This window comes from Heptranchias perlo, chromosome 4, assembly GCF_035084215.1.
Source record: "Heptranchias perlo isolate sHepPer1 chromosome 4, sHepPer1.hap1, whole genome shotgun sequence".
In the NCBI taxonomy this organism is placed as follows: Eukaryota; Metazoa; Chordata; class Chondrichthyes; order Hexanchiformes; family Hexanchidae; genus Heptranchias; species Heptranchias perlo.
Window position 1 is genome coordinate 130,472,844 of NC_090328.1, and position 12,726 is coordinate 130,485,569.

Below are 12,726 nucleotides of genomic sequence, written 5' to 3' on the forward strand. Positions count from 1 at the left end.
TACACTGAATAAGTCTAGCGACAAAATCAGTCTCAAATATACAAGAAACACCCACTCTAATAAAAACAAGTTTACTTTTAATTCTGTAATTACTGCTGGAACATTCAGCAAGAACAGTTCATTTAGACCACACACACACACATCACATTTTCAGGAATCCTCTTCAGCAGAAGATGATTAATGCAATCAGGCTAAAAATCTGTTTGTAACGTAGAGAGTAACAAAATATCGGGGGATAAAGGGGCAAATATATAAAAAGTTCCTGTTCCTTCCTTCATATTTAACACTTTAATGAACACACTGAGAATCCAGAAACATTTCCTCAAAAATATGTAAATCATCCTGATTTTGCCTCAGCAACTTCATACTCCACTCTGGCCTCAAACTGATACTGGGAAAAACGAGCAGGACAGGTCTAGTCAAATGCATCATTTCGCAACTAACTCCCAAGTATACTTGAATGGTCATAACGTAGCACAAAATATAGTTTCTAAAAAAAAAAAATTATTTGTGTGTACATTTATAAAAATCACTATCCATTGTGTACATCGACTATCTAAGAGTATATGATGAGCCTGCTGTTTTAAGGAAAGTAAACTGCTGGTGTTGTCAATGTGATTCTTGAACACATGTGGCTGGTGCCATTTCCAATTTATTTTGTAAGCCACTAGTCCCCACATCCTCACTTTATTTATTGTCCAAATGGATGATGTAATCTGGATTAATTTGTAGTACGGAAAAGCAGTTTCGCTTCAGAGGCAAGTACTGAAATAATTAAGGTGACAATTCATTATTACAGGAAAAACTAGGGGCTCGTGGTAACACTCTGATTTGGAGTACCTGGAGCTTGATTTTGGAATTTTTTTTTTTACAAGTCATTCCTCCAATGTAAATCTTACAGCCGCTCCAATTGAAAATAGCTAATGCTAGAGCCCAGGGCAAGAAGTTGAGGGAGATTATGCATTTTTAAAGGATGCTGAACATTCTTTTAAAGAACAATGTCAGCTTGCTGTTAGTTACTGGATGGAAAAAGTAATGCATGTACAATATAAAGGAATGTCAGTTTAAAACAACTATCTAGAATTGTGATTCCTAACAACAGGTCAAAAAAACCTTGCTCAAGAGGAAGAAAAAAGTAAACTGCAGCATGCCTCATGATGAGAGCTGTAAAATCGGAGGCTTCAGCTAGTAACTAACATGGCACTATCATCAACTTACCCTTTGCTCCCCTGAAAACAATTTTGTAGAACGCTTCTAGCCTCTTGGCCATGTAGTTCGCATTTAGAATGGCAATCTCAGTAGCATGGCGAAGTCCCTTTGATCCCATCAACTGTGTGAAGAGAAACAATCACTTTTGGAATGCATAAATCACAGCAGCATTGCTAAATTTGCTGCAGTGAAACTCCCACTCACCAGATGAGGAATGAGGAATTCTGGTCTTATAATTAAATTCCAAATTGCAACAGACTGTCACCACCAATTGATCATTTCTTCCCCAATTACCCTAAAAATACCCATTTCTAAATCACTCTAAACACCTTAGAGGCCATCATGAAATTACAACCATGTACACAGTGCAGTTTTGACTGCAGAACAGTGTTATAAATGTTTGTTTTACATTAGTCACCTTTTAGGATTATGCCCCATTCCTGTAGGTCACCCCAATTCACTTGGCTAAATTCAGCCAATGTCACAAGATGGAGGATCATACTGCAGTAATTGCATGCATCCCACCTTCAGACCTTGGTTTAAAGGGAAAGGACAGTTGATTGAAAAACCTCTGCCATTTTAAATTCTTTTTAACCAGATTTTTTTTCTTTTTTACTGCTATCATCAAGAATACAGGTGCCAGATATGCACTCAAAGTGCAAAATCCAGCAAGAACAGGACTATAAAATCTCAGGAAATTTATGGCACTCAGCTTAAAATGAATCTGCTTATTCCATAGTTCAAACTGCTTGATTCCGTAAACCATTCCTTCATGCTTAGCAGGAGCAAGAAAAAAAAACATTGGTCGGGAATTTTTTCAGAGCTGTTCCCACTCCACCATCGGAAGTGCAGCAGAAACCCTGTTCGCACACATAAACGGGGTTTCCGCCATACTTCTGGTGAAGCTGCGGAAGTGGAGCGAGAGAAACTTAAGAGGGAATTCACGGCCACTAAAATACGAGAGATACCGGGTTAAACCCAAGTCCCATCGCTCTGGCACTGTACACTGGCACCATGGAATGCAAAACCCGCCATTCAGTCCATTGTACCCGCCCTTCCCATTAACCATGCGCAATCTATTCCATCATGGACTCAACCATCTTCTGGAGGGGGAAATTCTGTATAACTACTGCCTAATCCCAGAAGAAACTTCAAGCCAAACTAGAGTATTCACCCATCCTCACATTTCAGTTAAAACATTCAACATTGTGTTGGCTCAGGTTAAAACTCTCAGGTGGATCTATAAATATGCTTTTAGTCTTTTTTGTATTTGTGAATTTCCTAAAGGTTGATTAATTTAAAATGCACATGCAGTAGCACAACTTCATAACCAGATCTTAAAGACACAAAAAGCATTAAAATCTCGTCAGTTCCACATTACTGCTTCTTATTTTCTTTGATAAGTAACCTTCTGACTAATTGTAGGATACTTAAGATCTGACCTAGATAGTTATGACTAACCCAACTTGCTCCAACAGTTAGTAGTTCTTGTGTGACCAACATTTTTAATTCTGCTGGCTATAGCCACCCTTTCTAAACAATCAAATGGATCCTGACACAATAAAGGGGAATAATATCCTTAAACAAACTTTTGGTCCTGCCAGTCTAGGATAGTTTGAAGCCTGGTTCAGTACAGAGTTCAGTTCTCAGTCCAACAGGTCAGATACCATCAGCCACTTTGAGATTTTCTTTTTTGAGCGAGCATCTGTAAGTGGCTAAGTGATTAAATGCACTATCCAGACCAGGAAGGTCCTAGATTCGATTCCTGATCTGTGCTGAGTCAGCTGATCTCATCCAGAGCATGGGCGGATCGCAATTATTGATCCCAACGTCTCTGTGCAAACAAGGAGAAATCCGGTCAAGATTCCTATTCCACATGACTATCCAATGACTCCTGCTCTGTGTCTGTGTGAACATTGGATCAGCGTAGGGTTGGATTTGGCTGTGATGTGCTTCACGGTTCAGTAGCTCACTGACACTAACTTTTAGACCGGCAACTCGAGCAAGGTTTTAGAGGACTTTTGGTCTCCCTTGAACTGTGCCCTGGCACAAAATGGTACTTCGGGCAAGGGAAAAGGAAGTAAAATGGGGGAGGGGAAGCTGACGATTGGCTAAAATGTGGATCTGAGCCTGCAGATAGTATTTTTTTTTTAAAAACAAACACGGGGAGTGGGTACGCATTGTTTTTACACACGTTTCCTGTACTAAATGAAAAAGCTGACACAGAACAGCATGAGCTAAACATCTAGAACTGCACTGTACCTTGATATAGGCCAGGGAAATTGGCAGAATCGCACTGGAGCCCCAAGGGGCAGCACTTATTGTGCCCAAAGGACGAGCATCACTATCGGACACTGGAGGGATCACTGGATGACTGGGTAAGTATGGAGCAAGATGTTTCTTCCTAAAAATATACATTCAAGAAAAAAAAAAGTTACATGAGTGCAAGGTGTTACTCAATTCTGTAAATCACACAGCTGTTCAGAACAAGAGCTCCTAATTGTTACATTTTTAACATATTTCACCACAGATTCTCGTCTTTCTCTCAAAAGCCTTGCAAAGAAAATGTACTTTAAAAAAATTAACATGTAACTTCCAGTGGTTGGCTTCCCTGTTTAATGTATTCAACCTACAGTAGGCCCCTATCTTAGGGAGGATCACAGCCAAGCCAAATTCTGTCCTAATCTAACATCCACATATGGGCAGTTCCAGAAGGACAGCAAACAGGAGTGTGAACCCTGTCTGATTTTTTTCTGCTCCTAAACCCAAGTTGCTGAGACCCTGCCGTCACATTTCCTGGGATCGGCTAACTCAAAGAGCCAGAGACCTTCCAGTTTGGATGGCACAACTTCATCAGCTGAGCTGTTGGAATTTTTTTTCTTCCCCTTAGCAGAAGCGTCAATAAATTTTACAAAACAAAAAAAGTAAAGCTACAATAACTAACCTGATTAAAATATCATCTGCAAAAGTTCAGTGAACAACTACAAAGGCAGTTTTCCAAGCTGCCATATGGGGAAAGCCACAGTGGCTGAGATGGTGATGCAAACTCTAGTATTTTTTGCCAAGTTGCTCCTTTGTGAGCTGACATCTTTTGGAGGCATTACTTTTTCAAGAACAGCAGAGTTGAGGCTAGCTACGTTTGAGATTTTCACAGTGCGGTGTTTAACATTGGATAAGCACAATGATCTCAATGCAGAAGAGGGACCTCTTCCCCCCCTCTAATATAATAATTTTAGATCATTAGTAATTGATGGGGGCACTTTATTATAATGCCGAAGTGTTGTAAGTCTTTTATTTTTGGCTTTATGGACCACTTAGATACCTGCCATAGACCCGACAGACCACATACAAGCCCTGATTTTAAGCTAAACTGCCCGGTGGGAACGCAATAGGGTCCGGGACTGGTTCCCATTTTACACCCCGCACGATGTTACGCTCTGTCGAAGTCAATGGAGACTAAAACTGGACAGGGTGTAAATTGCACTCCAGGTGAAAAGCTGGCTATTTGATTTACTTCAGTGAAGTGTCTTGTTTGTCCAAGTTTATACATGTTTTCAGGTCATAGTTTGATACAAAGTACATATGCTCCAGATTAAACAATACTTGCAGATACATACAAAGAGGGTCAATTAGTTATACGGTTCTATAATTTAACGTGAGGTGAAGTTTTGAAAAGGTCAGTAGAAGTAAAAGGATGTATGAAAATGTCAGATCATCTTTTGAGGGTCTGAGGACTCCAAGAGACATCAGACACAAAGAATACCTGCACTAGTCTGTGTGCTGACCAAAGTGCTGAGCCAAAACTGATGACTATCAGTTTGAACATACTGGCAGCTGTCTTGTGCAGCAATTATCAACTCAAATTATTGGGGTTGGGGTTTTAAAAGAAAGGATCCTCATTCAAGGATTTCATAACACAGTTTCATTTTTTTTTAAAATCAAGCGAACACTCTAGTACTTGTCTTACACAGACACTGAATACCTCAAGACTGACTCAATGGCAATAACAAGAATTGGAAGCTGCGGATATCAACAAAACCGATAGCTGATTTAGAAACAAAAAATGCTCAAAAAACTCCTTCTACTCGAGAAGGAACAGCAAGAAACTGAAATGGATAACATGACGAAGACAAAAAGGGCCGAGGATTGATGTGTGGCCACAGGACCTGTACAGCACAGGGACAGCAAACAGCAAGTGGCTCCCATGATGTTACTGCACACAAATTTTTCTGAAGGCAATACTATCCCTGCATTTTACTCCTCCCTTGTTTATGTGCCTATCCTGATGCATGATGAAAATAAACAAAGGAGGAAGAACGATCATTCCAGACATTTAGTGCAGGTCAGTAAGACAAAAAAAAAACAAAATGAAGTGACACACAGTTTGCCATATAGCCCTGTTACTAAATTCTCTCTTTAAAAAACAGATTATTTCCTACCACCATCGCTTCCTGTTTTAATTATAAACATATTCCTTAGATCAGGGGTAATTCCTGTTTCTCAAAAGCTCCCCTAATTATTAAGCACCAATATGACACATTGTCAGCCATATAGTATTTCTATGCAAGGCTCCCAGAGATGGTATTGGAGCATGTCACTTTAAACATACACAGATGCTGTGTGGAACCATGCCTATTTCAACATTACACCCTGCTAATCAAAACAAGAGTGCAGAGATTTTAAAAAATCTGAAAAAGATTAGCAAAAAGAAACATCTCAGACACAATCTCCTGACTGACAACTCTTCAGGCAAAAGCAAATCACAGTCTCTTTGTATCAAACAATGAACTGAGAGCACATATAAACTTCTTGTGCGGAAGCAGTTACTTCTTGTAACCTAGACATGGTGAAGGAGCTTGTGTGCCTTCTTCAGTTGAAGGGCTACCTTGCTTGGAAGGTCAAAAGGTGGAGGACAGATAAGGAGCAGTTATGCTTCGTAGCAGCTGGTCACTGCCTAAGTACAATCTGACCATCCCGCGATTGGGGGCTGTAATGTAGACATCTTCTAGCCCTCTCCCCTTGTGAGTTGTGTAGTGCAAACCCTTTAGCTTCCACCACCAGCACACTTTCCGCTTCATTACTCATCTACTGCAACAGGGCCAATTTCAGTGGGATGAGAACTGATCTGGCCCGGGTAAATTGGAATCAAAAATTGGCAGGAAAAACTGTAGTTGAACAATGGGCGGACTTTAAAGGAGGAGATGGTTCAGGTACAGTCTGGGTACATTCCCGCGAGGGAGAAAGGTAGAGTAATTAAAGCCAGAGCTCCCTGGATGACAAAAGAGATAGAGAATAAGATGAAGGAGAAAAAAAGCAGCATCTGACAGATGTCAGGTTGATAACACAAGTGAGAACCAGGCTGAATATAGAAAGTTCAGAGGGGAAGTGAAAAAGGAAATAAGAGGGGCAAGGAGAGAGAATGAAAATAGACTGACAGCAAACATAAAAGGGAATCCAAAAGTCTTCTATAGGCATGTAAACAGTAAACAGGCAGTAAGAGGAGGGTGGGGCTGATTAGGGACCAGAAAGGAGATTTACTCATGGAGCCAGAGGGGATGGCTGAGGTACTAAATGAGTACTTTGCATCTGTCTTTACCAAGGAAGAAGATGCTGCCAGAGTCTCAGTAAAGAAAGAGGTAGTTGAGATACTGGATAGGCTAATAATTGATAAAGAGGAGGTACTAGAAAGGCTAGCTGCACTTCAAGTAGTTAAGTCACCTGGTCGGAATGGGATGCATCCTCGGTTGCTGAAGGAAGTAAGGGTGGAAATTGCGGAGGTACTGGCCATAATCTTCCAAACATTCTTAGATACGGGGTGGTGCCAGAGGAATGGAGAACTGCAAATGTTACATTCTTGTTCAAAAAAGGGTGTAAGGATAAACCCAGCAACTACACGCTAGTCAGTTTAACCTCAGTGGTGGGGAAACTTTTAGAAACGATAATCCGGGACAGAATTGGCAGTAACTTGGTCAAGTGTGGATTGATATGGGAAAGCCAGCACAGATTTGTTAAAGGCAAATCGTGTTTAACTAACTTGATAGAGTTTTTTGATGAGATAAAAGAGAGGGTAGATGAGGGCAATGCAGTTGATGTGGTGTATATGGACTTTCTAAAGGCATTTGATTAAGTGCCGCATAATAAGCTTGTCATCAAGATTGAAGCCTGTGGAATAAAGGGTGCAGTAGCAACATGGATACAGAATTGGCTAAGTAACAGGAGCAGAGAGTAGTGGTGAACGGTTGTTTTCGGATTGGAAGGAAGTATACAGTGGTGTTCCCCAGGAGTCGGTACGAGGACCTCTGCTTTTCTTGATATATATTAATGACTTGGATTTGGATGTACAGGGCACAATTTCCAAATTTGCAGATGACACAAAACTCGAAAGGGTAGTAAACAGTGAGGAGGATAGTGATAGACTTCAAGAGGATATAGACAGGCTGGTGAAATGGGCGGACACGTGGCAGATGAAATTTAACACAGAAAAATATGAAGTGATACATTTCGGTAGTAAGAACGAGGAGAGGCAATATAATCAATTCTAAAAGGGATACAGGAACAGAGAGATCTGGGGGTATATGTGCACAAATAGTTGAAGGTGGCAGGGCAGGTTGAGAAAGCGGTTAAAAAAGCATATGGGATCCTGGGCTTTATAAATAGAGGCATAGAGTACAAAAGCTTGGAAGTCATGATGAACCTTTATAAAACACTGGTTCGGCCACAACTGGAGTATTGTGTCCAGTTCTGGGCACCGCACTTTAGGAAAGATGTGAATACCTTAGAGACGGTGCAGAAAAGATTTACTAGAATGATTCCAGGGATGAGGGACTTTAGTTGCATGGATAATCTGGAGAAGCTGGGGTTGTTCTCCTTGGAACAGAGAAGTTTGCGAGGAGATTTGATAGAGGTGTTCAAAATCATGAAGGGTCTAGACAGAGTAGATAGAGAGAAACTGTTCCCATTGGCAGATGGGTCAAGAACCAGAAGACATAGATTTAAGGTGATTGGTAAAAGAACCAAAGGCAACATGAGGAAAAACTTTTTTACGCAGCGAGTGGTTAGGATCTGGAATGCACTGCCCGAGGGGGTGGTGGAGGCAGATTCAATCATGGTCTTCAAAAGGGAACTGGATAAGTACTTGAAAAGGAAAAAAATCTGCAGGGCTACGGGGATAGGGCAAGGGAGTGGGACTAGCTGGATTGCTCTTGCATAGAGCCGGCACGGACTCGATGGGCTGAATGGCCTCCTTCCGTGCTGTAACCTTTTTATGATTCTAATCACCTCCTCAAGAAGGTTAAAACCTACGTAGGAATGGATTTAAGTGCAAGTGGTTTGTGCTGAGCCAGTTTCAGCACAGGGATGGTGAGCCTGCAGTCCCTAGCTACAGCAATGTCTGTTGCTGCATCGTAAAATGAAAATGGTGGGGATTCTCCACTGGGGCTCACTGACTGCATTCCGAAGTCTGCCAACCGCTTTGCCTGCAACCTAGGGACATGTGTGCCTCCGTGACTTGAAGGACTACCTTTCCTAGAAAGTCAAATGCTAGGAGCAGGAGTCACTGGGCGGCAATCAAGAGCAGGCCAATCTTTCCCAACTCCATTCCAGAGGTACTAGACACTAATTCTAGTTCTCCAATTGCTGCGCCAGCTGAGATCAGCTAAGTCAGCACAGACCAGGAACTGAACCTGGGTCCTTCGGATCTGTATGGTTTGCCATTAGAGCACTAAGAGAGACGAGAGGATGAAAATGGCTCTGCAGAATTACCAGAGCTATGTATGGAGTAGAATGCCATGATATCTCCAAGCCACTGCAGTCAGTCCAACCACACTGTCGGAGAACTGGTTCAAATCCGATGTGTTGAGATGTGAAATAACTGTAGGATCTAAACATTGAAGAGGAGCTGTGTAGTACCACCTTTAAAGAGTCTGCCTGTAGTGTAGCACTTAAAGACGATGCTGAGACTGAGTGGAAGACACTGCGTGACACAGTGTGTAAGACTGCTGCATTGTCAAGAACAGGCACCAGGACTGATTTCATGAGAATGACCACTCAATCAGAACATTGCTTGAAGAGAAACAGAGGGCATTCAAGAGTCTAAACTCTGATCCCAACTCTGGAGCAATGAAAACACACTGCAAAGCTATTAGCACTCTGGTCCAATCAATGTTGTGGCAAATAAAAGATCCTTGATTGGACAAAAATAATGATGAAATCCAATCCTATGCCGACTCGAACAACACCAAGTGCTTCGATGAAGCACTAAAGGAGGTTTATTGCTCTCCATGCCAATACTGCATCTCTGAAGAATGCAGATGGTACTTTATTGGCGAGGCTGAGATCATGAGGCGATGGTGTGGGCACTTTGATGAACTATTGATCCATGCGTCTGCATTTTACAACAGGAGTCACTGGATAGCGACCAAGACCAGGCTAATTTTCTCCAGTCCAGAATTACTGGAAGCTATTTCTCGTGCCCCAGCTGAGATCAGCTAACTCAGCACAGACCAGGAACTGAACCTGTGACTTTCTGGTCTGTATGGTTTGGTAGAATACCCTAGAGCTGGAATTATTGCAATGCAACAGTCATAAATTTGGGGGTACAAATAAATGCTGATCAACTGAAAATAAAGAAAGATATTTTGAAGAGAAGCATTTCGGCCCTCACTTTTTGGTCTGCCCTCAATCCAGTTTTCTACCACTGCCAATTCCAAAATGATCAGAGCAGAATAAAACAATCCTGCTTTAGCATGGCCATTATGAAGCTGAGCATGGGTAGACATGCTTTGCCTCCTCAGTTCAAAAATAAAAGTTTAAAAGCTGTAACACGTGACAACAAATTTCTACCCCAAATCTAATGCTTTAAGTACCAGTACATCGCCAGTGAATAGTGTTCCAGGGTTGTCCATCTGGCAGATTACATTTGTCCCATTTCTTCATCTAGGCCTAACTATACAATATTTTGTGTTTTTCTCAATCTTACTGACAGACAGAAAGCAGTCACAAGACCAATAATGCCCTAGTGAGTAGCAGTAGGGAAAATACAGGTGTCATAAAACATCCTCAAGAGGTGTACTTGTTATTGGTATTACAGTATGTTTAAAAAGTCACAGTCGTCTTCAATTTAAATCCGGTCATGCTTTAAAAAGATCAACATCTTGAGTCAAAACTGTAAGCGAATAAGACAATTTAAACCTACACTCCAATCGGTCCCATGCCAGGTCCGCCTCCTCCATGGGGAATACAGAAAGTTTTATGCAGGTTTAAGTGAGACACATCAGATCCATAGTCACCAGGACGACAGAGGCCCACCTGAAAGATTGCACCATTAGGGGAGACAGTATCATAATATTAGAACACTCAAAAACAATACCCATATTGCATGGGGCAGGAAAGGGACAAGGCAAAATCACCAGTTCGTTCTTGACGTACCAACTCAGGTCACAAGCTTAATTTAGGGTGGTGTTTCCTCCTTTGGGGCATTTGCTGCGGATAAATTCTAGCTTGGTCAATGCTTACTATTCACTTGTTACCAGGAGGAGCTTCACTCTTGAGAATGTTGCTCCAGTGATCTGCTTTCAGGCTTCCGCCAAAGATCAGGAGATACACTGGAGGACCCTGGAACAACTGGCTCTCCAAATTTTCCCCTTTATGGAGGAGCACTTGGCCCCTGCCCCAAAAACCATAACGGAGATTACGAAGCTAATCCTGTAAAAAATCACGGACACAAACCAACATGAGAATAGCACTTTGGAGCTCCAAACAAACAATGCCAACCCTCAGACCCATACCCTGACTTTTAAACATTTCACCATTAAGAGCCGTATTTTGCTTTAAGTAGCGTAAGTGTGATTTATCAGCACTATGGATATATGTAGTTCCATCATCAATCTTGACTCATCTAGGTTAGAAGGCTTCAACCAGCTGACATTGTATACCCCAGTTACACTGCATTTATTGCTACAGTGGGCAGCTGTAATTATTATACTTGCTCACACCACTGAATTGGGAAAAGTAGAGCTCCAAGCATGTGTACCTCAGGAGCTCTGTTCAGCAGCTTCTAACTGCCAATGACAGAGACGATCTGGTTTTCCCATCAGGCTCTTTTGTATTATTTTAAAAGGGCAGTGCAGTGGACTGCCCAAGTTTAAAACAACTTGTGTGAAAGGTTGCAGCACCAGTCGTGCAAAGCTACCCTTTCATGTAGTTTCACTAAAGACACCGAGCTGCTAATTTCACAGAACTCAACAGGCTTATACTGGACTCTTAATATTGGTATGGTGCAAAAGATGCAGTGACCAATGCCAAATGTATAGTATAACCGGGAATTTCTGGCTGTACACCAGAGCTGTTGCAATGCCCCGACCTACAATAATGATACTTTACCTGCAAAGAAAGAAGAGGCAAGATGGATGGTTTTATATAGGATTCCAATCCTATGAAAACCAATTTAAATAAAGCTCCAACCTAACATGCATGAATGTACTAACTGCATTACTTTTCCACACTACGATTTTATTAATTCAACAATTGAAATGTAAATAGTTTTGTGACGACTAGTGGAGGGGCAGAAACAGCAGTCCACTAGATCCATCAGAAGAGTACTGGATACCTACGGTGAAGACCTGAAACTGAATCCCAAGTTTAACTAATATTCATTATTACAGATTGCCCAATCACATAGCTGTGGAGACTTCTATAGCCTACACTCAGCCACTGTCCTGGCAGAAAGGTAGTTCAGCAGGAGGGTGTGTGAAGGAGGGCAGAAGAAAATATATATTAGAGATTTTCCACTTCTGTGCTCCCAGCTTTGGAAATTGCACATCCCTGGCCTGGATTTTCCATCCATTAAAATGATTGGATGGAAAATCCAAGCTAGGGATGCGTATAATTTCCTAATATGCAATCCTGGCAAGTGCCAGGAGCACTGGTGTGTAAGATCTCTGTTTAATCTTCAATCTTTATAAGACCCACTTTGCATATAGGCAGCAACTTAATTTTTGCTTCCATTACCAAATTGTACACAAGTCTCAAAGTCTGTGAAAGAAAATGCTCTTTTATGACAGTCACTTAACATCCATTTCCTGGCACCTGCTCTGTAGTAACGTCAAGTCAACCAGCAATTTCCACAGGCAAAGTATTGCATAGGTAGCCATGGTTATTCAATGTTTGCACTTGGCTAGACGCAGATAAATAAGGTTTCTTACCTGCGCATTCATGTTTGCTCCATCGAGGTAAACCTGTCCTCCATGATTATGGATCAGGTCACACACATCACTAATGTTCTCCTCGAACACACCGTATGTGGATGGATAAGTGATCATGATGGCAGCCAGGTTATCTTTATACTTGTCAGCCTTCAGTAAAAGAAATGTTGAACAACTGAATCTCTTTTTCAACCTTTTGCAGTCTGAAAATATGCACAGATTTGAAATTTGCCAAGATTTATGTGTTCACCTAATCGAGCTTTGGTAAAAATACTTAACCAAAGTTTGTCCGAAATTAGCATATATCCAAGTGTTT

At 41.5% G+C, this 12,726-nt stretch overlaps 1 protein-coding gene across 2 annotated transcripts in view; it reads right to left on the reverse strand.

The window, feature by feature from the left end:
• The window catches only part of gldc (glycine dehydrogenase (decarboxylating)), a 133,514-nt gene that overhangs the window by 26,354 nt on the left and 94,434 nt on the right, over nt 1–12,726 (reverse strand). For both annotated transcript variants that reach the window (XM_067983638.1, XM_067983640.1), the window contains 4 exons: nt 12,411–12,560; nt 10,403–10,515; nt 3,472–3,613; nt 1,219–1,330 (listed from right to left, as the gene is read on the reverse strand). In XM_067983638.1, coding sequence (XP_067839739.1) covers nt 1,219–1,330; nt 3,472–3,613; nt 10,403–10,515; nt 12,411–12,560 — 517 coding nt within the window. The remainder of the gene's footprint in view (nt 1–1,218; nt 1,331–3,471; nt 3,614–10,402; nt 10,516–12,410; nt 12,561–12,726) is intronic.